This window comes from Protomyctophum parallelum, assembly GCF_964188405.1.
Source record: "Protomyctophum parallelum genome assembly, chromosome: 17".
In the NCBI taxonomy this organism is placed as follows: domain Eukaryota; kingdom Metazoa; phylum Chordata; class Actinopteri; order Myctophiformes; family Myctophidae; genus Protomyctophum; species Protomyctophum parallelum.
In genome coordinates, this window is record NC_139719.1 from 31,535,691 (window position 1) to 31,560,604 (window position 24,914).

General features: G+C 41.3%; 1 protein-coding gene across 1 annotated transcript in view; it reads right to left on the reverse strand.

Annotated features, from left to right (window-relative positions):
• Positions 1 to 15,765: 15,765 nt before the first annotated feature.
• rhobtb1 (Rho related BTB domain containing 1) overlaps positions 15,766 to 24,914 on the reverse strand; it is a 31,047-nt gene continuing 21,898 nt past the window's right edge. The window contains exons 11-14 of the mRNA XM_083787057.1: positions 21,427 to 21,577; positions 19,613 to 19,701; positions 16,399 to 16,504; positions 15,766 to 16,051 (exon numbers count right to left, since the gene is read on the reverse strand). Coding sequence (XP_083643183.1) covers positions 15,882 to 16,051; positions 16,399 to 16,504; positions 19,613 to 19,701; positions 21,427 to 21,577 — 516 coding nt within the window. The 3' untranslated portion in view covers positions 15,766 to 15,881. The remainder of the gene's footprint in view (positions 16,052 to 16,398; positions 16,505 to 19,612; positions 19,702 to 21,426; positions 21,578 to 24,914) is intronic.

Consider the following 24,914-nt stretch of genomic DNA (forward strand, 5'->3'; position numbering starts at 1 on the left):
ATCTCCCCCCTCTCCCCTCTCCCTCCCTCTGTCTCTCTCTTTGCCGTATATAGTTTCCCAAACAAACGATGCCTTCAGGGACTGCAGTGGTTCATAATGATCCAAAACAGCGTGCGCGTGTCCGTGCGTGTGAGCGTGCGTGCGCATTAATACCCTGTCTCTGCTGACTTGTACTGTACTGTACTGTGTCATTATGTCTAAAAAGTAGATCTGGCCCAATAGGACTACGCTATACCAACATTTGATTCGAATTTAGAACACAATGTTCTATACTGCTCTTTACTCCACAACTCAACGGCACGGCCTGTGGAGTGCTGCAGCACTGGAGAGGGAGACAGGAGTAGCTTACCAATGGAATCCACACACAGAAAGTCATGAATCATGCGATTGAAAAGACTTGGGAGGACTCAGGGAGGCATAAATTCATAGTCCGACAGTCCTTAGTCCGTCACGCTATCCCAAACCCTAACCGCAATGTATGTCGGAGGCAACCTTAGAGTATACTGTATATTGATAGAGACGGGCATTAAGTTGCTCAAAAGCGCATGAGGTGATTTCACGCCTACTTCCGCGTATAGGAACAGAGTGCATTCTGGGATGGATTGGACCCAAACACATGAACGCGCTGGACCGTTGACTATCATTGCGCCATTTGTGCGCGTTCGCGTATGAAACATAGCGTTCGCGTATGAAACATAGTGTTCACGTATGAAACATAGACTGCCTAACAATTTTCAGTGTAACACACGCTGGACTCACCATGCTGTTTGGGCTTCCGTTGTTGATGGTAAATAATTAGAGTCAATTCTATGGAAAACGGAAAACGGAAAATCGAGAAAACGGAAAATCGAGAAAACGGAAAAACGGAAAATCGAGAAAACAAACGGAAAGTCGAGAAAACGGAAAGTCGAGAAAAACGGAAAACGGAAAATCGAGAAAACAGAATACGGAAAACGGAAAATCGAGAAAACGGAAAATCGAGAAAACGGAAAACGGAAAATCGAGAAAAAGGAAAAACAGAAAATCGAGAAAACTAACGGAAAGTCGAGAAAACGGAAAGTCGAGAAAACGGAAAATCGAGAAAACGGAAAGTCCAGAAAACGGAAAATCGAGAAAACGGAAAATCGAGAAATCGAGAAACGGAAAATCGAGAAAACGGAAAATCGAGAAAACGAAAAATCGAGAAACGGAAAACGGAAAATCGAGAAAATCGAGAAAACGGAAAACGGAAAACGGAAAATCGAGAAAACAGAAAATCGAGAAAAACGGAAAACGGAAAATCGAAAAAACGGAAAATCGAGAAAACCGAGAAAACGGAAAATCGAGAAAAACGGAAAACGGAAAATCGAGAAAATGGAAAATCGAGAAAACGGAAAATCGAGAGAACGGAAAACTAAAAATCGAGAAAACGGAAAATCGAGAAAACAAACGGAAAGTCGAGAAAACGGAAAATCGAGAAAACGGAAAATCGAGAAAACGGAAAACGGAAAAACGGAAAATCGAGAAAACGGAAAATCGAGAAAACGAAAAATCGAGAAATGGAAAATCGAGAAATCGAGAAAACAAACGGAAAATCGAGAAAACGAGAAAACAAACGGAAAATCGAGAAAACGAGAAAACAAACGGAAAATCGAGAAAACGGAAAAACGGAAAATCGAGAAAACAAACGGAAAGTCGAGAAAACGGAAAATCGAGAAACGGAAAATCGAGAAATCGAGAAAACAAACGGAAAATCGAGAAAACGGAAAATCGAGAAAACGGAAAACGGAAAAACGAGAAAACGGAAAATCGAGAAAACGGAAAATCGAGAAAACGGAAAATCGAGAAATGGAAAATCGAGAAATCGAGAAAACAAACGGAAAATCGAGAAAACGGAAAATCGAAAATCGAGAAAACGGAAAATCGAGAAAACGGAAAATCGAGAAACGGAAAATCGAGAAATCGAGAAAACAAACGGAAAATCGAGAAAACGGAAAATCGATAAACGGAAAATCGATAAACGGAAAATCGAGAAATCGAGAAAACAAACGGAAAATCGAGAAAACGGAAAATCGAGAAAACGGAAAATGGAAAAACGAGAAAACGGAAAATCGAGAAAACGGAAAATCGAGAAAACGGAAAACTAAAAAACGAGAAAACGGAAAAACGGAAAATCGAGAAAACAAACGGAAAGTCGAGAAAACGGAAAGTCGAGAAAACGGAAAATCGAGAAAACGGAAAGTCGAGAAAACGGAAAATCGAGAAAACGGAAAATCGAGAAATCGAGAAATGGAAAATCGAGAAAATCGAGAAAACGGAAAATCGAAAATCGAGAAAACGGAAAACGGAAAAACGAGAAAACGAGAAAACGGAAAATCGAGAAAACGGAAAACGGAAAATCGAGAAAACGGAAAATCGAGAAAACGGAAAATCGAGAAAAACGGAAAACGGAAAATCGAGAAAAACGGAAAACGGAAAACGGAAAACGGAAGAAAACGGAAAACGGAAAATCGAGAAAAACGGAAAACGGAAAATCGAGAAAACGGAAAATCGAGGAAAACGGAAAATCGAGAAAAACGGAAAATTGAGAAAACGGAAATACAACAAATTGAGCAGAGCACTGCAGGGAGTTGAACCCCATTCCGGTAAACCAGAAATACCACAACCAGTGCCTTGGTTTTTGTTTTGTTTTACGAGGTCCATTCGTTGAAATGTAAATTTTGCATTTCAACGGTAAAGTAATTTCACAATTGACATTGTAGGCAATAATTAATAACGGTATGGCACCAGGCCAAAGCCATGGGGAGAGAGTATGTTTTGCACTCTGAGTTTGTTTGTGTGTGTGTGTGTCCGTCAGTTTGTTAACAGCTAATCTCCAGCACCATTAACCCGGTCGATGCCAAATTTTGCACACACACTCCCTGGATGCCAACGATGAACCTCTGCCCCATATTTTCCAGGACGGCCTGTATTTTCAAATCCTCCAAAATCGTGAAAAACAACATACTATAGTATGCCCTCCATGACCATGGACTATAGCCTTTCGCTTTTCCGCGATTTCACCTTTTTTTTAATCCTAAACAATGATGAAGAATCGCGCACTATAGCATGCCACTTAATGACCTTGACCAATATCAATGACCTTGAGCAGTATAAATGACCTTCAATAAGACTAGTAAATGACCTTGACCAGTATAAATGACCTTGACAAGTACATTGTGGATGTCTGTGTTCTGTCATGGTTTCTCCTCTGTATTATCTGATTATACCATCCATGACCATAACACTTAAAGGCACTCAAGACACCTTTGATGCACAGCATACACCATTAAACTGCTCTGTACGATCCCAAGGCCCCATTTCACAGAGCGTTTAGTGGCACCCTTGATAAGACAATGTCCATGTGAGCTAGTGGTTGTGAGTTCAAATCCAGCTGAGTTCCTCGGAGGAACTTCCTCCTACTTTCACTCTGTAGCATATGCTACAGAGTGAAAGTAGGAGGAACTCAGCTGGATTTTGTCTTCCGAAACCATGAACTATAGGGATAAATGGCCTAAAAATAAAAAATATTGGAAAATGATTATGCCCATTTCAGGGATGGTGCATTGGGTCATTTTAGAGATATTTTGTATTGGGAGTTGGTACCTAGCATGAAATAAACCCCCCACCCCACCCAAAAAACTAAATCGGACATGTTAATTTACCACTTTTTCACATTTTCTTTCATTAAAAAATAAAATAAAATCTTAGAGAGGACTTTGGTTCACCTGTCAGATATTCCAAAGTTCTATTGTATTAAGGTACATTTACATAATGCATTTTGGCTCCTGGTTGACTGCAAGCAAACAGGAGAAATCATGGAGAGACCACTGAGGACATAGCAATGCAAGTGGATATGGGGTTCGAAATACTGGCATCGGTCAGAGGAGTCAGTGTGGAGGATGTGTATAAACTAGTAGATACACACATGACTGACAGTACAGAGCACAACAAAGGGTTTTCAAAGCTGCTGGCAGAGATGTACAACTTGGAAACACCAGCAGGGCAGATATTTTGTGGCACCCACACTACACTGGGCTTCAGCAGTGCCATGAATAAGGTAATGCGGTTGTTGGAGGCTGATATGAAGATGGAGCAAGTGCTAAAGAGTTTCATGGTGGATCTGGATGTAGACAGCAAGAATGCCAGTGTAGCTGGACAGGCACTGGACATGTGCCTCAAGTTGGTGGCTCCTGAGTATGCCCACAAACCCTGGAACCGCTACAAGGAATTCCTCCTCTTCCTTGAGCAAAGGCAGGTATCCAGTGTGCTGTTTGCCTACAAAGACAGCAGGTTTGGGTGTCTCTCCAGGGCAGCAGCAGTCCTAACCTACCACTTTGGCCATCTGACAGAGTTCCTGAGCCAGAACCCTCATATAAACAACCGCCTGGCCTGCCTCGTCAGAGAAGTGATGGAGCTTCCCTACCTCAAGGTGGTCCTTGTGGTGTTTGCCTGCCTGGGTGTGCAATTGGTGGAACCCTTCTATGCCAGAACCATAGAGAAAGATGCTACCCATACTCAGCTCAGGGAGTTCTAAAAAGGGACTGCATACAGGATTGGGCCAGCCAATCAGTGACAACTACACAATGTTCACAACACCAGAGTATCCTGGAGTGTCTGACGAGCTTTTCAGTGGTGTAAAGAAGACCTACACAGAGGAGGTCCTGAACTCAGTGTCAGACATGGCTGCCGAACACTTGGATGAAGTGAAGAAGCTAACCAATCTCATGCAGCCCCACCTGCAGACTGTCCTGGCCAGACAGAGGAGGGACTGTGGCATTGATGAGAAGACCTTCCCAATGGACTATCTTGTCAGCGAACAGGCAACCAAGATAGATGATTCTCCTGTGCACAACATTGGAATGGAGAGACAATGTGGCAAGGTGGACTACAGACTGAAAAAGCTACGCACATTAAACGCAGTCAGCAGGTCTATCATTTTGCAGAAGAGCCAGGAACTTAGGTCTGGACAGATTCCATCCTTCAGAGGTTTCAAGGCAGCAGCCCAAGCAAAAAGGGAGGTCGAACTCAACTGGAGTAAACTCATGAAGACAAAATTTGAGTGGGGCAGACCAGAGTGGGGCAGACCAGAAACAAGAGATGGCTCAAAGAAAGGAGAGGAAGAGACTAGACATGCTGGACACACTGAAGTCTAGAGGTGGCCCCTTCACTGACAGTGGGGAAGTTGAGAAGTTCCTTGTGGATACAACTCTGAACAACGATGCAAAGCAGTAGAGGATGAAGTTGGAGGTTCAGTTTGCCAGAGAAAGTACCACGCTTCTGCCTAAAGTCGATCCTATCTTCCGAATCCAGACTACACTGCCCAGTGGGAAGAGGCGGATGAAAACAGCACAGGAGTTTGGAGATGCCCTCATGTTGAACCTGGGCAAGAGGAGTGACCGAACCACACTGGGATATGAGAAATTCCAAGAAAGTCTTGAAAGGATGGCATCTGGACAGGAGTGACAGAATTACATAAGAAACATGTGAACTGCTATTAAGAGACTGAAAAGTTAAATAGTATTAGCAGACAGTAAGATTAGTGAATGCATAACTGGCGGAATAGCCAGAAAACTTTTTATGTTATTTTTCATTTTAATGAGGAATTGGGGGTTATTTTCAAGATACAGAGTTACTTTGAGGTGTTACAGTTCTTCTATGTAGCCTATAGTGTTTATTAATTCCCAAATGTGTTTGAAAGTATTTATTCAACAGCATATTGAAAAACAGCAAGAATAACTTATGCATACCAGGCGGAATGGCCCTTTTTGGGTTATTTGTTTGATTTTCAAGGGGTGGGGGGTTATTTTCAAGATACAGAGTTACTTTTGGTGTCAAAAGTCTTGTATTTATAGTGTTGTTAATCAACACCCAAATGGGTGCGTTTAAATTTTGAACTTGATGATTATCCCCCCTCCCTAAGCCTATGTCGTTTTTTCACGATTATTTTTTTCCATTGTTCAAAATCATGAAAAACGACATACAAATTAGTAGCCTATGTCTTCTGAAACCATGAACTATATGTCGTTTTTTCATGATTTTCATCTTCTTCTTTTTTAAATCCTCCAAAAAGTGCTCCGGTTGCAGTTGCACTGGTTAAACTCTGACCAGTAAACTCTAACCAGTTTAACCAGTTAGGACGAGCTAAAACCAGCAACCGTCCGTCATGTTGTTTTTTCAACAGGGAAACTAAAACAAACATTTTGGACACCACGCTACCTGCCTTCTTCACCATTGAAAATATTGCTTTACAGTCTCACCACTAGATGGCAATCTTCCTCTTTATGAAATTGTTCTGTTGGACAACAGGCTGGTAGTAAAATTGACCACTGAGCTAATAGGCCTACTGCATGAAAGCAACAACACATGATTCCACTTTGTTCTTGTAAATTCTATTGAACATGACCAGAATGTCATTGACATTAACTCCCTGGAATGGCTCAAATGTACGAAGACTGCAATTGTAGATAAATCAACTTGTTTCCTTTCCAGTTCATCCCTTTATTCAAAACAAAGACATTATTTTGTCATGTATGTGTTGTGGAATGTTGAGTCTACTATAAACGAACCTACAGAAGACTAATCATCTATAATTGTCAAGATTATCAGTATTCAGTTAGAATACTTGAATCAATATTGTATTGATGGTAACATAATTTGGACTGCAAAGCATTTTTGTGAACCTACATAAAACTGTTGCACTAAACTCAGTGATGCAAATAGCGTGCATCCTGCATCCTTAGACTCACAAAAATTGAGAATGGACGCAATCATGTCACCCTCCGGGGGTCGGATGCAATACTGTACTCAGTACTGTACTCTAACGTTGTTGAAGTATAGGACTCCCTGGGACCCATCTGGTAATTAATTGATTTAATCAATTTGGGCTTGTTTGTTATTAACTCTAATGCTACACAACCCAACTCCAACACACGCATGCTCTCAAAGCCAGCCCTACTGTATGCCAATAGCAGGTCTTGTGGTCTTATGACACACAAACATGTACACCACATGCATGCATGTACTCAAGTCACGCATGTAATGCACGCACGCACACACACACACACACACACACACACACACACACACACACACACACACACACACACGTCGGAACTGTCTCTGCATGGTTGCTGCCAGACAGGTTATGCAATGGGATTTCAGTTTGACTCCTGGCATCTGTCTATCTCTTCTTCTATTCTATTCTTGTTAATCTCTTATTTTACCATACAGGCACGCATTGCAGTCACCATGCGCACAACCAGAGGTGGTACTGCAAATAATGTTAAACTACTTTCTTAATTAAAAACAGAAAATAAATTAAATCAACAAAACTAAATGTTTTAGTAGAAAAGAACTATGCACTATGTTGTAATATATATATATATATATATATATATATATATATATATATATATATATATATATATAACTTCCGATTTCACTTGTTCAGCCAGTGTCCTGTATGATTTCTCTGCTGATAGGATGAAATTGTTAATCCTGAGACAACCCTCTAGCAATCGTATTACAGTATTTAACAACAAAAAGACATTGGATTGTGGATTGGCTATTTTGGATTTTTGCCAATTACAAATTGGGCCTACTTTGTAAAGTAAATAGTATGCATGCATTTTACACCGCCAATTAAGCCTGGTCAGCAAATATTTGCGACCAAGAAATATGGCAGCAGCAGATTCAGCAGCAGCAGTAATATTCACTCATGGCCATATCTGGGGGGATGTGTTAAGTTAAAATGAATCAACGGTAGGACGGGTTCTCATTAATAGCTGTCTTCTGCTGCAATAAATGACATTTCAGCATAAAACAAACAGACAAATAAAAGTATTTTGGTTCATTTGTACAATTTTATCTCTGACAATATACCTAATATCAACAGCATTACGTCTCCAAATCTGAGGCCATGGTTCTCAGCAGGAAACCGGTGGATTGTGCAGTCCGGGTAGGGAATGAGGCATTACCCCAGGTGAAGGAGTTCAAGTATATCAGGGTCTCGTTCACGAGTGAGGGGAGGATGCAGAAGGAGATCAGCCGGAGAATCGGAGCGGCATGGGCGGTATTGCAGTCGCTGTACCGCACTGCTCTCTGTCTACCGAGCAATCTTCGTTCCTACTCTCACCTATGGTCATGAAGTGTGGGTCATGACCGTAAGACGGTCTTCGACGGGTGGCTGGCATCTCCCTTAGAGATAGGGTGAGAAGTTCAGTTACACGAGAGAGATTCGGAGTAGAACCACTGCTCCTTCGCCTGGAAAGGAGCCAGTTTAGGTGGTTCGGGCATCTGGTTAGGATGCCTCTCGGGCGTCTCCCTAGGGAGGTCCTCGACGCACATCCCACTGGGAGGAGACCCCAGGGCAGACCAAGGCGCAGTTGGAGGAAATACATTGACCAACTGCCCTTGGAACGTCTCGGGATCCCCAAGGAGGAAGTCACTAATGTTGCTCTGGAGAGGGTTGAAGATGGATGGATGGATGGATTACAATTACTTAAAATGTACATTTACATTTAATATCAGAGAATTAATTACTTGTTAAGTACTGTTGATAGATGAGATTTTAAGACTTTTTTTTTTTTTTTTTTTTGTAAGATATTTTTTTGCGGCTTACGCCTTTTATTGATTTTTGAAGGGACAGACAGTAGGCTGACAGGAAACGGGAGAGAGATGGGGGGATGACATGCAGTAAAGGCCGTGTCGGGTCCGGGAGTCGAACCCGCGGCACACTGCGACTGGATTACCAGTCCGGTGCCCAGACCGTTACGCTACGGCCTGGGCTAAGACTTTTATACTTTAAGATACTTTGGTTTCAAATGAAAGTGACTATGACTATGTATTTTCATATTTTGTGTACATGAAGGTACATGAAGGTTTTATGGCATGGTATCCACTGCAGCCATTTCCATGAGAGGGCAAAGGGCTTCAAATAAAGCACAAGAAGCAAATTGGAAGTGCTACTACGTCAATTATAGTTGTCTGAACTGAAAAAGGGAGAATGGGAACATTGGATTAGGAGCAGAAGCAATTGATTCTAGCACAAGTAAGTTTTCTTCTAGTCAACCCACAGGGGGACAAGTCGCACAATAGTATACTGTCACAAGTAAGACACGAGCAAGTACTCAAGCACAACATTTAAGTAAAATCAATACTTTATTCAGTAATCACTTCCCCTTTTCTTAAAAAATAAATAGATAAATAAATACATACATAAATAAACAACATTGATAAGGATAATGACCAGCAAGATCAAAGGCATTTTGAAAAGCAAGGACCAAATGGAGACCAGCCACTTGGTCATCATATAGTAGCAGCAGCTAACGAGAAGGTTTGCAGTTCTAATCTACATCAACCCTTACTGGAGACAGACCCAGTGAGATAGAAGACCTTACTGGAGACAGACCCAGTGAGATAGAAGACCTTACTGGAGACAGACCCAGTGAGATAGAAGACCTTACTGGAGACAGACCCAGTGAGATAGAAGACTCCTAGGATTTAAAGAAGTTTCACATCTCTGTGCATTCTATAGTGGCATTAAATTACTGAAGCAAATGTATTCTAACTGCAATTTAGGTGTTTTATTGTTTCTTACAGTATGTAAACTGTAATTTACTTGGTAACTGAAGTTGCACGTTTCATGAGCTTGGGATTTTTAAACCTGCTAAAAAAGCTAGTATGTCATTTTAATATATGGGGGTCATTGAATAAATGTCTTCTTTGTTTACTACTGCTACATGTACCTTTCGTGCAGGTAAATTATTTTCCCTGATAAGGGTATAGTACAAGTGAAACATCACCACCCTGCTCCTTAGAAAGTGCCATTATATCACTGACTCTGTCTTGAACAGATTATAACAATCAAATAGATTGGTTGTCAATTCACTTAAATCCAGTCAATTCATACTATTGAATTGAATTCCAGTTCATTTGCCAACAATATATATTAATATACTTTTCTTAATATCGTATTCAGCAATTGCCCTAAGTGAATTGATTGAAGTCGGCATAGGATGACCGCAACCCTGCAACACTCACATAAGTTGTCTATCTAATGTTTACAATATCTAATTGTTTTGGTTACAACTAAAATAAATACCCTACTGTATTGTTGATTACACTTACAGAATACTTTTCTGTCTCCCCTTCTTACCAGTTAGAGAGCAGTCTGTTGAGCTGACCCGAGGTGTATTCAGCAAAGCTACTTTCAGGTAAACTCTTGGAACAGTAACATGACTGTATATGACATGACGTAAGAAGGGATACTCAATATTGTCCATGCAACTCATATTGCTTTTGTCAACTATGTCATGAAATGTTGCTTTTCCTACATATTTTCCTACTTTTTCCCCTAGTTAAGTACATATGCAGTATATTAAAAAAATGGAAATAGGAGTTTAAATTTGCTGAGTTTGCTCTAGAGTGCACACTGCTATCACAATATCATCATACTTTGAATAGGAAGCCGTCTAAAATGTACAACCTTGTGTTTTGGAAGTTGGAATAAACAATATCATTTTCTTTTCTATCTTATCCAAAGTCTTTTACAGTAGCATAACTGTACACACCTTTAGCAGGGATGTTTCAGTAACAGTGTTAGTGTTATGTGACATTCTCTATCCGGTAAGATATTTATGACTACAGTACAGTATTATGTTCATGGCTAAGACGTAAAATGTTAGCAAAAGTTGGCTTATTTTCACAAGAAACATGGCTTGCTGAACACACCTGTGGTGAGTGGTTAGGGGGTGTTTTAAACATACACAAACACCAAACAGTACAACAGTGGTCCTAAACCTGTGTGGTGGCATGGGACACTGGCATCATGCAGAGTGAAATCATGTTTTGAGAATTCTTGAAAATATGTTCAATATTTGAAAGCAGTTAAGAACTGTTGAACGTGGTTAATGAGCTTCACATATTTGAATAATTCATTGTGTTGCATCTAAAAAGATCTAAAAAGGATGAAAACCACTGCCATACAATACAGTTAGTACAATACAGTACAGACAAAAGGTACAGTTCAGTAAAGCTTGCTTTTTTTTAACAAAACAATGAAGGCTATGTTTCCCAGAGTGACAAGGATGGCACAGAACACTTTCATTCACAGCCCTTCTCACTGTTCTATCAGTCTTAGCCAACTATACGTTTTCTTAGAAATCCGATGCCAAATTGTCTGGTATGGTAGATACATTTACCATCCAAACCATACAAAGCTGATTTTGTGCAGTTTAGGACAAGGGTGTAATAAACTCTCTAGTCATGCAGGGTCCCATCTAAGGACTATTATTCAACACATGTTGCGTATCAACCAATGTTTAAGAAATAAGATAAGTTTTTACATCCAACTTTTGTTTTGTTTTTCATAATTAATGAACAATGTTCATTTGTGATCCTACAAAGGATTGCACACTAAACAACTATTTTATATACATTCCTACATCCGGTGGAAATAAAATAAAAGGTACGTAGCTCCAAATACTCTTGGAAACCTAGCCTAACTCTAATTAATATATCAATCCTAAAACAGGATTGTGTATCTAATCCCTACTCGGTTCAATCACTACTTGAGCTGATAAAAAAAACGTTTGCGGGGCAGAAATCCATACCCTAATTATTTGTGATCAAGAGACGTTTTCCAGAGCTGGTGTTCTTTCATGACCTGAGCCCTGAACACAAACCCTCTAGTCTTAGTCAAACGGAACTGAGTTACTTGGACTGCTTGTTTTTCTCCATCTAGCCCAGATCACATGCATTGTGAGATTTAGCTATTTTTGGTGAGAATATTACCCCCAGGCCCAGAATAGGCATGCTGGGGTTCAAGTGGTTGAAGCACAGAGTCTTGAGGGCATTTTAGTGTTATATATTCTGCACCAGACAGAAGTGCCCATACCCGTAAATTAACACTAAGATCTGTGACAGTGTGTGCATAAATTGGATCTGTCATTCACTGTCAGTGAAGCTTCTCTTGAGGATAACATCACCGGATAGGAATGTTAGTAGTCTGACCTCCAGCTTCCAAAGACAATGCTAACGCAACTATATCATCTATCTGCTTATTATTCTATTGATTACTTTCTCATATAATTAAATCATCTTGAAGCATGTTTTTTTTCTTTCTTGTATTTTTATAGATCAACAAATCTATGTGAAAGAAATTCTAATAGATTTGTTTTCATAATACATTTAAATTGATTAGTCTGCTCTATTCTTGTCATACAATGGTGGCACGCAAAAATAACTACATATTTGTAGATTGTCTATTTTCGACTTTTGAAAATGTATCAATTGATTTAAATTAATTATTTTTTATCATTGAGTTTTAAAGAGACTGTTCTCAAATATTGATTGAACTTTTGAAGATCATATACAACAAATCTGTTCTACTCTCTTAAGAAAGTGTCACATGTAGTCAGGGACAGCAAGCATTTGTGGTACTATTCAAAACAATGTATACTACTGTATACTAATATCAACACACATGAACACATTGTCTTGTTATTAATCTGGAATTAGTGCTTAAAGTGAGTAACATGATCCAAATGCGTGTTGTTCTAACTATGACACAGATGTGTTGAAAAGGACAGATTATTTTAAGAGAATATTATTTGAGTGCATTTTCTCTTGCCTACAAAATAATACAACTTTACTGAGCTATACAAATACTAGTGTGAACCCTCAATAAACTTTTAGTTTAGCTTCGTTTTTGCAAAAAGCGTAGCTTCGACAGTACACCCACAAAGCAGTGCAATACAATATCTTTCATCCGAAAGACAAAATATATTCTCTCCAAAATATCACATGACTCCCTTGTTACAATTAAATTGTTGTCCATGACAATCATGTAATCACTAGATCAATAAAGTTATTACAATCTACAGTACAGGTATGTAAATGCTAGCAACAATGGATATTGCAGTCATATATATAATACACTACGCACAGAATACCCATGCCTTGTTGGGACAGACCAGGGAAAATTAAAATGTACGAACTGTGTGCAATAGGTTTAAACTACAGCAGTTATCATCACTAACGGGCAGAAACTTTGTATCTCAATATATATTCTTTTTAGTTTTCTTCCATAAAATAATTAATGCCCTATCTTGAAGTTCATAAGTAGCGGAAACAGCCGATCTACAAGCTCGCCAACACACTGCAATGGGATGCGTTGGGAACTTTAAAATATTTTTGAAAATTCAAAATGTTTGACAATTTTAGAAAAACGTAACCTATAATAAGTTAACAAAATCAAAAATGAGGCACAGCAGGTTCAAAGTGGTTAAGTCTGTCTGTGGGTATTTATAAATATCTAACCAAAAAAAAGTATTACTAATAAATCTATGTTACTTCTTTTGTTTGTTTGAGACATACAAGGTTTCTGTCTGATAGCAGCGATATATATCTAGTATATACCATATATATATTTTGGGACCTAAAATCTTCCTTTTGCCTTGGCCTGTATAGTGATGTTAAGTGGTTCTTTTGCGTAATGTAGACAAGGTCTACTTGGAGTTAAACCCTGAAGAACTAATCTTGGTGCTAAGCCCTTCTAATCATAAATACACAGCTCTGGACTGGCCCAGGCGGCTAGGACAGTGTGCTACAACAACACGAAGAGGAAGAAGAGAAAGAGAGACAGACAGAGCGAAAGAGGAAGATATTGTAGTTGTAGAAAAATAAGTTCATTTTCTGCAGTATTTTCTCCCCACTTTCTTTTAGGCTGTGAAAGCGGAGGCAGAAGATGAGCTACACAGTAAAATCCTCAGTGTTAATTTCACTGAGATTGTACAAATGGTACCAAATAGACCCGTAAACACTCAGGATTTTACGGTGTATATAACTGTTATCACTGATACTAAATCCCTGGAACTCTGTTGTTAAGTGTGTATTACTCTGGATCAAAATAACATTTGAAATCTTTGAAAATACTTTTATCCTCACCTTGATACAATAAAATGGCAACTTGGTTAGGTCAGCACTTACAAATACCCTTTACAGGCAGGTTAAGAGGAGACTCAAAAGTATTTGATGCGATTTCAAATGCTATTCTTATTCATGTATGGCTTGAACTGTAGCTAGCCATTTCCTGTGTTTGATGAACGTGGGTAGGTGCTATTGCGTTGGTGTCAAAGGTTAGGATTCAGTCAATTTACATAGTGCTTGGTTTTCCAATGGTCAGATTAATGTGAAAGTACATAGGCAACCAGATAGCCTGTAGTTAATGGTACACATTCTAAGCTCTCTAAATAAGAGTCTTATTTATGTATTTGTGGTTTAATGTATTAAGCTGTGGTTTCAACATGTGGTTCTTAGTAACATGAATTGAATCCTAACCTCAGACTGCTGTACCTTCAGGGCTGGTGTTTCAGTGACTAGCAGTAAACGGTTCAACAATCTCCTAGGTTAAAGACAGGTTTTAAGACAGAATTGAAACTAACATTTTAGACAATGAACCACAGTGGCTAGTGCATTCAGAATTCCATCTTAAAACATGAACAATCAAAATATTTAGGAGAGTTCCCCAGACAGCCAAACATCATCATCATTCGGCTGGTGGCTAATGTTAATTTTTAAGCCACCCCCAACTACAACCATAAAGCATGATAGTGAAGCACAAACCTCAATAACAACAGTGACAGCTGCGGTTGTGACAAATCGTAACAGTCTCATGTTACCAGTTATAATTGATTGTATCAGCGCCGCGGCATTAAGCAAGTTCAAGTTCAAGCATTACATTTACAGTACAGTAGATAGACTGTGAAGTCAGCAAAACAAAAGACTACATTTCAAACCAACGTTTGCTGTTAACACAGTTGTCAGATGATTACAAATACTTTCACCTTGACAGTATGGTTGATAGCGTAAAGGTTTTCTACCACTAAGAACACTTACTACAGTAGTTAATGTGGCGAGTTCTGTGTGCTGCTAACCAAACCTGGGCCAGAAAACATGAATAGGCTTGGTAGATTGTCTGCAATCGGTTGGTCTCGCCTAAGCCATGAAACTCGAGAATCACTCGAAAATAAAATAAATAAATGCAGATCCAGCACACAACACATAAATAACCACTCAGTCAGTTGTCCAATAAAAGGCTATTCGTGGACAACACTGGCCAAGGTTTGGCATATGGCAGAGACACCCAGAGATGGGTGATATTAAGTTTTACAATCAACAACTGAATGCCACACCAACTGAATACAATCTAGAGAAAGTCACCGATATCTAATGAAGCAGCAATCCAAAATCTAAATGCATAGCCGTTAGTACATCAACGGCCCCTATAAACTTTTTGTATTTTCTTCTCTCCCTCTCCTTTTTTTTCTTCTTTTTTTTAATATACTGATTGTGCTTTAAACCACACATGAAAGAGGAAGGTGAGGCTACTTGTGTTGAGAAGAGTTGCAGGGTCAGTTAGTATCATGGTGGAGGTGGGGGTCAGACAGAATAGTACTGGAGTACTGGAGGAATTCAAAACCATTCTGTGGCACGTGGTTGGGTTGGTCAGTGAGAGTAACACAGTAGAGGTATAGAGCGCCAAAAGTGAATTCCTTGCACATCCTCATACTTGGCATTAAAGTGTCTCTGACTCAGATTTAGAATTAGGACAGGAGGAATGTTGATAGCAAGTTGGAAGGTGGGCAATTTGAAGGAAAACGTCCCTCTTGTATAAATAAATAGAGAGAGAGAGAGAGAGAGAGAGAGAGAGAGAGAGAGAGAAAAGAGGAAAAGGTAGGATAGGAGTAGTATAGGAGGGACAGAAAAAAGGAGTTGAAAAGGGCGGAAGATAGCGGTAACAAAGACTTTGTTGGACATCTTTGACCTGCAAATCTCCCAACAGCGCTGCCTGGGCCAGTTCACGCCACGGCGGGGGAGGTGCTCCAGAAGCACCACCTGCGACGTGATTGGTGCTTGTTCATGATCACATCCTCCTTCTCGCGTTCCTTCTTGGCACGCTGATAGTGGTCCTCCTCTTTCAGATACCACACCGGGGGCCAGCGGTGCCTCTCAAAGTACTGCTGGTTCTCTGGAGCACACAAACACACATGGACAACGTGCATGCTTTGGTTGGTGCATTGTGGGAAAGCATTGACAATATAACATTAATATAAATTAAAAAAAAGTATTTAATCAGAAAATAATGCCATATATTGTTTTTACAACAAAAAAAATATTTGATCCCACCACAAATTGTGGTGGGTTTTAATGTGGACTGTAAAGAGTGTTATATACTCCATCATACTGTGTCCCATGCCAAAAACGCATATTGATGCATTGTGAGCTTGTAGATCTACTATTTTCAGCACGGGACCCCAACGTACAATACAAGGCTTTAGGTAGTTGCTATTCTGGCAGTGACTCTCTGACACTCACCTGGTGTCTTAGATTTGATCTCTTTGCGGTAGTTGGCACACACACTGTTGTAATGAGTGCATATGTGATGTAAGCACCAGGCGGACAGCTGGCTAGCATTATGGAACTGAAGAGACAAAGGGAGACATGATCAGAAAATATCGAGATCATAGTTGAATGGTCCAAGTAGGATATGCATAGTTGGTTTCAGCAGTCTACTGTTGCTAGGAGACATGTAAAAACCCCGGTCAACATCAGACAAACAGAGAACAACTTGAGCTAATTAAAGGTTAAACAAGACGAATAGACTAAAAGCCCCCCTATGGATATATGCTGCTTGTTAAACACAACCGGACCAACGTGGTTTGGAATCCTGGGCTCCCACTATTGGGGCAAAAGTTGACCTTTTGGCCCATGGGCTATTGGAAAAGGACTGACTCAAATGGTCAAGGTGGTCGAGGAAGCATGAATGTGCTCATCAAGTTTCATGGCAATGCACATTACATTCTGAGATATCTTGTGTGCAAGTAGACATTTGTGACCAGATTTGACTGAGAGCCTGCCATCACGCAAATTCCAGCTTTTCACCAGAGGAGAAAAACCTTCCCCAAAATGAGTTAATAGCACAGGCAGACTCTTCCCATATGGAAAAAAAAGTAGAAGAAACATATATGTTGTCCTGTTGCCTCCAATAGTAAGTATTTACATTTTTTATGTATGTCATTTACATGTATGTCATGTAAAGTACATACTAGATGTGAACTCTTGAAAGTGGCCCATTTCATACAATCCTCATATAAGACAATAAAGTGAATCATGTATGAATCAAGTAAACAACATGTATGTGATCTATGAGTTAAGTACATGGCAAACTGTATTTTCCTTACATGTTCCATACAATGTTTGTAGTTTTAAATTATAAGAGATATATCCTTTCCATATATAAAATGTATATGCAATGTATATATAAATATATGTATTTTATGGTTTGTAACCATTTAATTTACAAGAAAAGTATGCTTCTTTTATATGATTTTTATAACATTGTTATATGTCAGCCAATACATTATACCTTATAGTTATAAAAAAAACATATGTTTTATCTATGACTATATATAAGTTTTTATATGTGAAGTGTATGATAGGTATAAAAAACATATGCGCTATAGACCCCTGGGAGATAGTTGCTGAGATGGAGCACCACACCTACTATACCATCAGCTCCCAATTCTTCCCGCATCACTTGCCGCACCCAAGCCATGCTGCTACTCATACGCTGATTTGCCAGTGCCCAGGATCGAACCCACGAACTTGTGGTCTTAAGGCGAGAGCTCTACCGACTGAGCTACCCAGACACATCCTGACATATGTGAAGTGTTTGATATGCTCTCTTTATGTTTTTTGTTTTTTTTAGAAGATTCTTATAAGTTACCATAGCAGTATAAAATAAAATGCATTGGGAGGGACATTGGTGGTGACACTGGCAGGGGGGGCACTGGTTGGGGGGGCACTGGGGGGTTGTGTCACACTGGGGGGTTACTGGCTGGGGAGGACACTGGCTGGGGGGGGGGCATCACACTGGGGAGGACACTGGCTGGGGGGGGCATCACACTGGGGAGGACACTGGCTGGGGAGGACACTGGCTGGGGGGGGGGGCATCACACTGGGGAGGACACTGGCTGGGGGGGGCATCACACTGGGGAGGACACTGGCTGGGGGGCATCACACTGGGGGGACACTGGCTGGGGGGGGGCATCACACTGGGGGGACACTGGCTGGGGGGCATCACACTGGGGGGACACTGGCTGGGGGGGCACTGGGTGGGGGGTGTCACACTGGGGGGTCACTGGGTGGGGGGGGGGCACTGGGTGGGGGGTGTCACACTGGGGGGTCACTGGCTGGGGAGGACACTGCCTGGGGGGGCACTGGGTGGGGGGATCTTAAAAATGTAGGAGTCATAAAATGTAAAAGGGAATACAACTCATTATTTTGTCATCTCATGTTATTTCATTGTAAGATTAGGTTTTGTTTAATTTGGATGTCTCTGTGACATACATGGCCTGTATTGTATGGTTTCTATACAATATCCTATCAGATTTTGGTTTCACTGATGTTTGCCCAACTCTACAAGTTTTACAACACACAATTACTAAGGATTTTGTATGTGGATTTACTGCAGTAATTATTTATAAGTTCATATATATTTCAATTTATACTAATTTACTAAGAATATTGTATGTGGATTTACCGTCACATATAGTTCTTATAAGTTACAAAATTATATAGGTTTCACTTTACAAAAACTTACTATGGCTCTATATGTGCTTTGACTGTTATATATAGTTCCTATAAATGACAAAATTATATAAGTTTCACTTTACAAAAAAATACTATGGATCTTATATCTGCTTTGACTGTCATATATATTAACTACAAGTTTCATGTAAAACATATACAAATGTAGTATTTATTTTCCCATATGGGTTCACACACTAGAGCATGTCTGAAATAAGTGTACCTGAAATGTACATGTAAATATGAAATAAATGCTTAAACATGAAGGTGGTGTAATGTTAGAGACCACAGAAGTGAACCTTTCAAGCCTGTTTTCTCAACTTTCTCAAATCCAATGGCAGTCCCTCAGTCAAATTTGGTCATACAGCACGGTAAGTAAGACTACAAATAGTAGGACAAACAAACTAATACACACTATTAATGGACCGTTGAACTCGAACTGACCGACCAACTCTGTATTACGATTGATACTATCATACTTATACTCCTATTTTAATCCTATGGTAGAATGGTGGTGTTGTGTAGTAGCAAGGATAAGACAATAGCCATTGTGGAGTGGGTCTTATTGGTAGTGTGTATAGCCTGCAGATGGTGAAAGGGTGAATCTGAAGCATTCTTAATCATGACATCACTGATACATCCTTGGTATCCATATTGTAGGTCACTGTTGTTCGTGGTTCAGGTACATTATTAGTTCACACCAGCCACTTGAGACTGAGGGTACTTAATCATTGGCGGTTGTTGTATTATTAGTTCACACACCAGCCACTTGAGAGTACCGGTACTTAATCATTGGCGGTTGTTGTATCATAGTGCAATTCGTGAGAACAGAGGGAGAAATTGGGCATTTCATGTAGCCACCAACATTGCGAACTGGAACCAAACGCACACAAGAAATGTAGTTTTTCTTTCAAAAGATGTGACAGGGGGAATTTGTCACCTGAGCCAGCTCCAGATAAGTGAGAACCTCTCCATCAATGTCCTGTCCCTCTTTAGAGCCCTTGACCAGCTCACTGACAGCATACTGCTCTGTGGGGAGACAGATGGACAGAGGACGGTCATGCAAAGAGAGATAGAGAGAGAGAGAGAGAGAGAGAGAGAGAGAGAGAGAGAGAGAGAGAGAGAGAGAGAGAGAGAGAGAGAATTGGAGTGGGCTGGAGCAGACCGTCAGGGGACAGGGACAGAAGTAGGTGAAGAGGTATAAAGTGAGGCAGAAGAGGGAGATGGAAGTAGGTATAGAAGACAATACGTGTGTAAGTGAGGAGAGGAAGAGACACAAAAGGAGAGTGTTGAAGATGAAGAAAAAGTGATATGCAAGCCAAGGAGAAAGGGAATAAGTGGAACAGAGAGAGAAAAGGAGGGAGATAGCATGGGAGGATCAGAGAAAGAGAGAGGGACAGACAGAGAGAGAGAGAGAGAGATTGAGAGATGACGCTGTTCCCCTCATACATAAATCATCAAGTGTTTCATAACCCGAGAGTGCATGACTGCATGTGGTCTCACACATTCTCACACGCACGCACGCACGCACAAACGCGCACACACAATCAACACCCTCATACAACAAATTTTCACTTGCGCAGTGGACAGAGACACACACATGCACGTGTACACACACACACACAATCAAATCAACACCCTCATACAACACATTTTCACTTGCGCAGTGGACAGAGACGCACACGTGCGCGTGTACACACACACACACACACACACACACACACACACACACACACACACACACACACACACACACACACACACACACACACACACACACACACACACACACACACACACACACACTTTATGCAGGTCTCCATAGTCCTTCAGCAGCCTTCAATCTTCTCATGCAATCATGCTGTGATGACAGTTGTAGCTGTCGTTAACAGAATGTCTGCATGTCTTCATTCTGCTCTCTACTGGACACTGACTGACACAGTACAGTACAGACACAAATAGTCCTCTTTCTCCTTGGGGAGGGTAACTTGGAAGCTCCACCAACCCAGTTTATTCTGCACACAGACACAACCTGTGTCTCCCAAACAGTGGTTCGTTTGTGGGCTACGGACACATTCTTATGAGACTCGCGATTACATTTCCATTTTTTTCTATTAGAATTACTTCAAAAGATTTTCAAACGTATCCAAAAAGAAGCTGAATTTTCCATAAATTGAAAAGGAGAATTAAAACACTTTAAAAAAAAAAAAAATCATAGACTAAATCAAATCAAAAATCCAAGACATTCTATACATTTTGAAAATCTTTAAGAAGTAGCTTAGTGAAAATAGTCGATCTACAAGCTCACAACATGTCACATCGCGACATGTTATGAGCTTGCAGATTTTGCCAAAAATAGAGACACCAGGGTTAAAGTGGTTAAAATAGAGTCTTTCAGTGAGTCACCATAGAAGGACAGTGTCAGAGCGCGCGCGCACACACACACACACACACACACACACACACACACACACACACACACACACACACACACACACACACACACACACACACACACAAACAGTTTACTGAAAGATTCCCCTCTCTCTCTCCTTGTCCACACCTCATTGGCCAGTCTTTTACACACAAACACTATAACCCTTCCTCCTAAATCGTCTCTCAATGACACTATCCTCTCGCTCCCTCTCTCTCCCCCTCTCTCTCTCCCTCTCCCTCTCCCTCTCCCTCTCCCTCTATTTCTCCAGGCTTCTATCCTTCACTTCCTCCCTCTAGAAACACACACACACCTCCTACCTGTGAGTGCTATGAGTCGAGGAAGACAAAGTCTATTGGCCAGGGCGGTGAGCTCCATGGGGTCCAGGTCTGGTGTGGGGGACAGAGTGTTGGTATATAGGTACTCTAGTACGGCCTGCATGCACACTCGGCTGGTGTTAGGGAACCCCACCTAAGAGAAAGCATACAGGGACACAAATATTTTAGGTGCAGTAAACACAAATATTTTAGGTGCAGTAAACACAAATATTTTAGGTGCAGTAAAGGTTACATTCACAAACTCATAGATATGTCCTCGTGATACAACACACATGTCACTCAGCACTCCATTGGCCATATGCAGACTGCGACAATCTTGCCAGCAAGGTGCTAACTAGATGCAATTTCTCATTGACAGCCCATACATTTAAACAGAAAAGTCCTGATTTGGCCGCCAGGATTAATTAATCTATTTATCGCACATTGCCAAGGTTTTTCCACTTTCAACCTTTATTTTGAAGAGCCAAATATCCGTAACCAGATGTTACGTTGACGTAATGCTGTGTGTGGTGTCTTGACCGGTTGTTGTTCTCTCGCTCTGTGCAGAAAAAACCCGACCACGAGTATCACAGTGCCTGCTGTCGGCCGTTAAAAAACCTTGTTTTCACCACAAACAACATTCATTGTGCCGATTTGGAGATACGGGCCATTGAAAGCAGCACATAGAGTGCAAGTGGATGCGTGCGCATCTTCAAAATGGCTGCGTCCACTGTCACACTTTACACTGAGCTGCTAACGGGAGAGACCTATTGATAGGCTACACTGTTGGCGGGCTGCCAGACTAAAGTTAAGCGGGCTTCGTGTTAAACAACGTCAAACTCCCCAACATTACAGCTGTATGAAAAGCTTGAATTATCCTCTTTCTATCTGCAAAGTGTTTGTTTCATAAAAATCCATGGTAGATATATTATCTTGATAGCTACTTTCTGTCAGGAAATTCGTTGCAGGTGATTGTTTTTTCCTAAGTGTTGGAGTTTAGAAGCGCTTGTTTTCAGTAAAGCAACCTCCTGCTGCTTCCTGCATTATGTGCAAATTCAAAACGGGTGGTACGCAGGGCCATTGAATGATATCAAACAAGCACTTCCAAACTCCAACACATAGAAAAGAAATCATCTGCAAGGAATTCTTGACAGGAAGTAGCTCATAACATATATGGATTTTTATGAAACAAACGTGTTGCAGATAGAAAGAGGATAATTCAAGCTTTTCGTACAGCTGCAATGTTGGTGAGTTTGACCTTGTTTAATACAATCAGATAGGACTTTTCTGTTTGGATGTATGAATCAATGGGAAAGAGCTTACCACCTTGCTGGCAAGATGGCCACGGTCTGCATATGGTCAATGGGCACAAGTAGCGGCGGCTTTGCCATACAATTATGGCAGCAGAGACAGCACAATACTTTGCTAGCCTTTCTGCCTCGTCTTTGGGCATCCCAAGTTGTCGAGACCCTCCAACAACCAGTCCGTGGGTATGTCCTAGGCTGGATCGCCAGAGGAAGCCAATTTCTTAGTCTTGCACTGCTACTTGGTGTTAAAGCGCTCTCTGTAGTTGTTCTCATGGGACTGGAAGTCCACACATTGCTATTCCGACAGCAGACGGACATACCGCTGGAAGGCCGCCCTGGTCTAATGCCTCTCTTCCCGTTAGCTGTTCATTGGAGCGGCCATCAGGTAGATTGGTAGATTCCATTGGTGAATATAGTGCATTCTTGTATCCAAGCTACATAGTCCACAGAAGTTGTAAATGCATCCACTGCACACACTACATTGACAATGGTAGTTATAACAGAGCAGTTTAACGTCCAGGACACTTCACTTTCTTTCCTTTCCCCCCCCCCTCTCTTTCATTTCATTCCACTTGGCCTTTTCTCTTTTCCATCACCTAGTATACAGTATAATACAGGCCTACAGTACAGTGTAGGCCTATATCATGTCTCTTTGCTTCCTCCACTCTCTTTTTGTTCCGTTAGCCCATCTCTGTAATTGGGTCACTATCGATTCCCTCACCTCTCTCTGACATTACTAAGCACATTCCAATCTAGCAGCAGGTCAAACAAAGACGTGTGCACAAGCCTGCATGCATGCACACGCCTGCCCGTGCTCGCACGCACACGCACGCACCTCGCATGCATGCACACACTGCAGCCGAGTCACAGACAGATCACAACACTGCTATTACATAACACAGCCTTCAAGGACAAACATACCAGACTGTGTTGAGTTATACAGAACTAGACTGCTGATATGTAAATGGTGCATTTATATAGCGCCTTTATCCAAAGCGCTTTACAGAGATTGTGCATTACATTCACCCATTCACACACACATTCATACACCGATGGCAGCGGATACCATGCAAGGCACCAACCAGCACATCGGGAGCAATTAGGGGTTCAGTGTCTTGCTCAAGGACACTTCGACAGTAACTCTGGGGGAGCCCGGGTTCGAACTGGCAACCTTACGGTTACCATCCAGGCACTCTACCCCTGAGCCACCGCCGCCCCCCATATGTGTACGCTTACTGTATGCTTGCTTTACATATACAATACATGCAACCATAAACACTCTTACAGACCTCCATGTCAATGTATGTTTGTTGCGACTGTAGGTCGCATTTACTATGAAAACCGGCATCTTCCGTCCGTCAGATAGTTAGTCACCCCAGGCCTCCATCGCAGGTCACGCCTTGTGACATCACACCTCCATATGTGGTCATGCCTTGTGACATCACCCTGCATAATACTGTATGGTCATGCCTCGTGACATTACGCCTCCATATGGTCACGCCTTGTGACACATCACGCAACCAAATATGCATATGACCATCTCCATAAGATCACGACACTGACCTTGTCTAACCCATGCCAAAGCGCTTGCGCTCACCCAGCAGTCTGCCGTCTGCCGTCAGTGAGGTGGATGCGTGCGTGCGAGGTCGCTTCTCGCCCTCAGGGTGTCTTACTGGTATGCTTCTATGGCCCTCATTTATCAATGGAGTGTAAATTCTGCCTTAAATTCGAGCGTGGGTTTTGGCGTACGGTCACGTCGGCACGGCATTTATGAAGTGATTGTAAACAGCTGATCCTTGTGTAAATTCGGTCTTAGCGTTGATAAATGTGACACAACTGGCACAACCTATAAAATCAAGACTCGCCGTCGTTTTCGCGACATGAATAACTGGAATACGACCAAACAACATAGGAAAGCCAATAATAATTAAGAAATGTTTCCAAACAGCTCTTGCCTCGCTGCCTGTCATGTCCTCGCATGTATATGCGCTCATGCAAACACTGTTTAAATGGCGAGAAGCGATCTCGCCCTAAAGGGCCCTGTAAAGAGCGTGTCTTGAGTGTACCGGGTTTGATGAGGTCAGATCAACATATGGAATGTGGAACAGGTCAGCTCCGTATATGGAGATCTAAGGGTGGCAGCGGGGGCAGTGTCTTGGCCCAGGTAGGGCCGGGACTTAATTT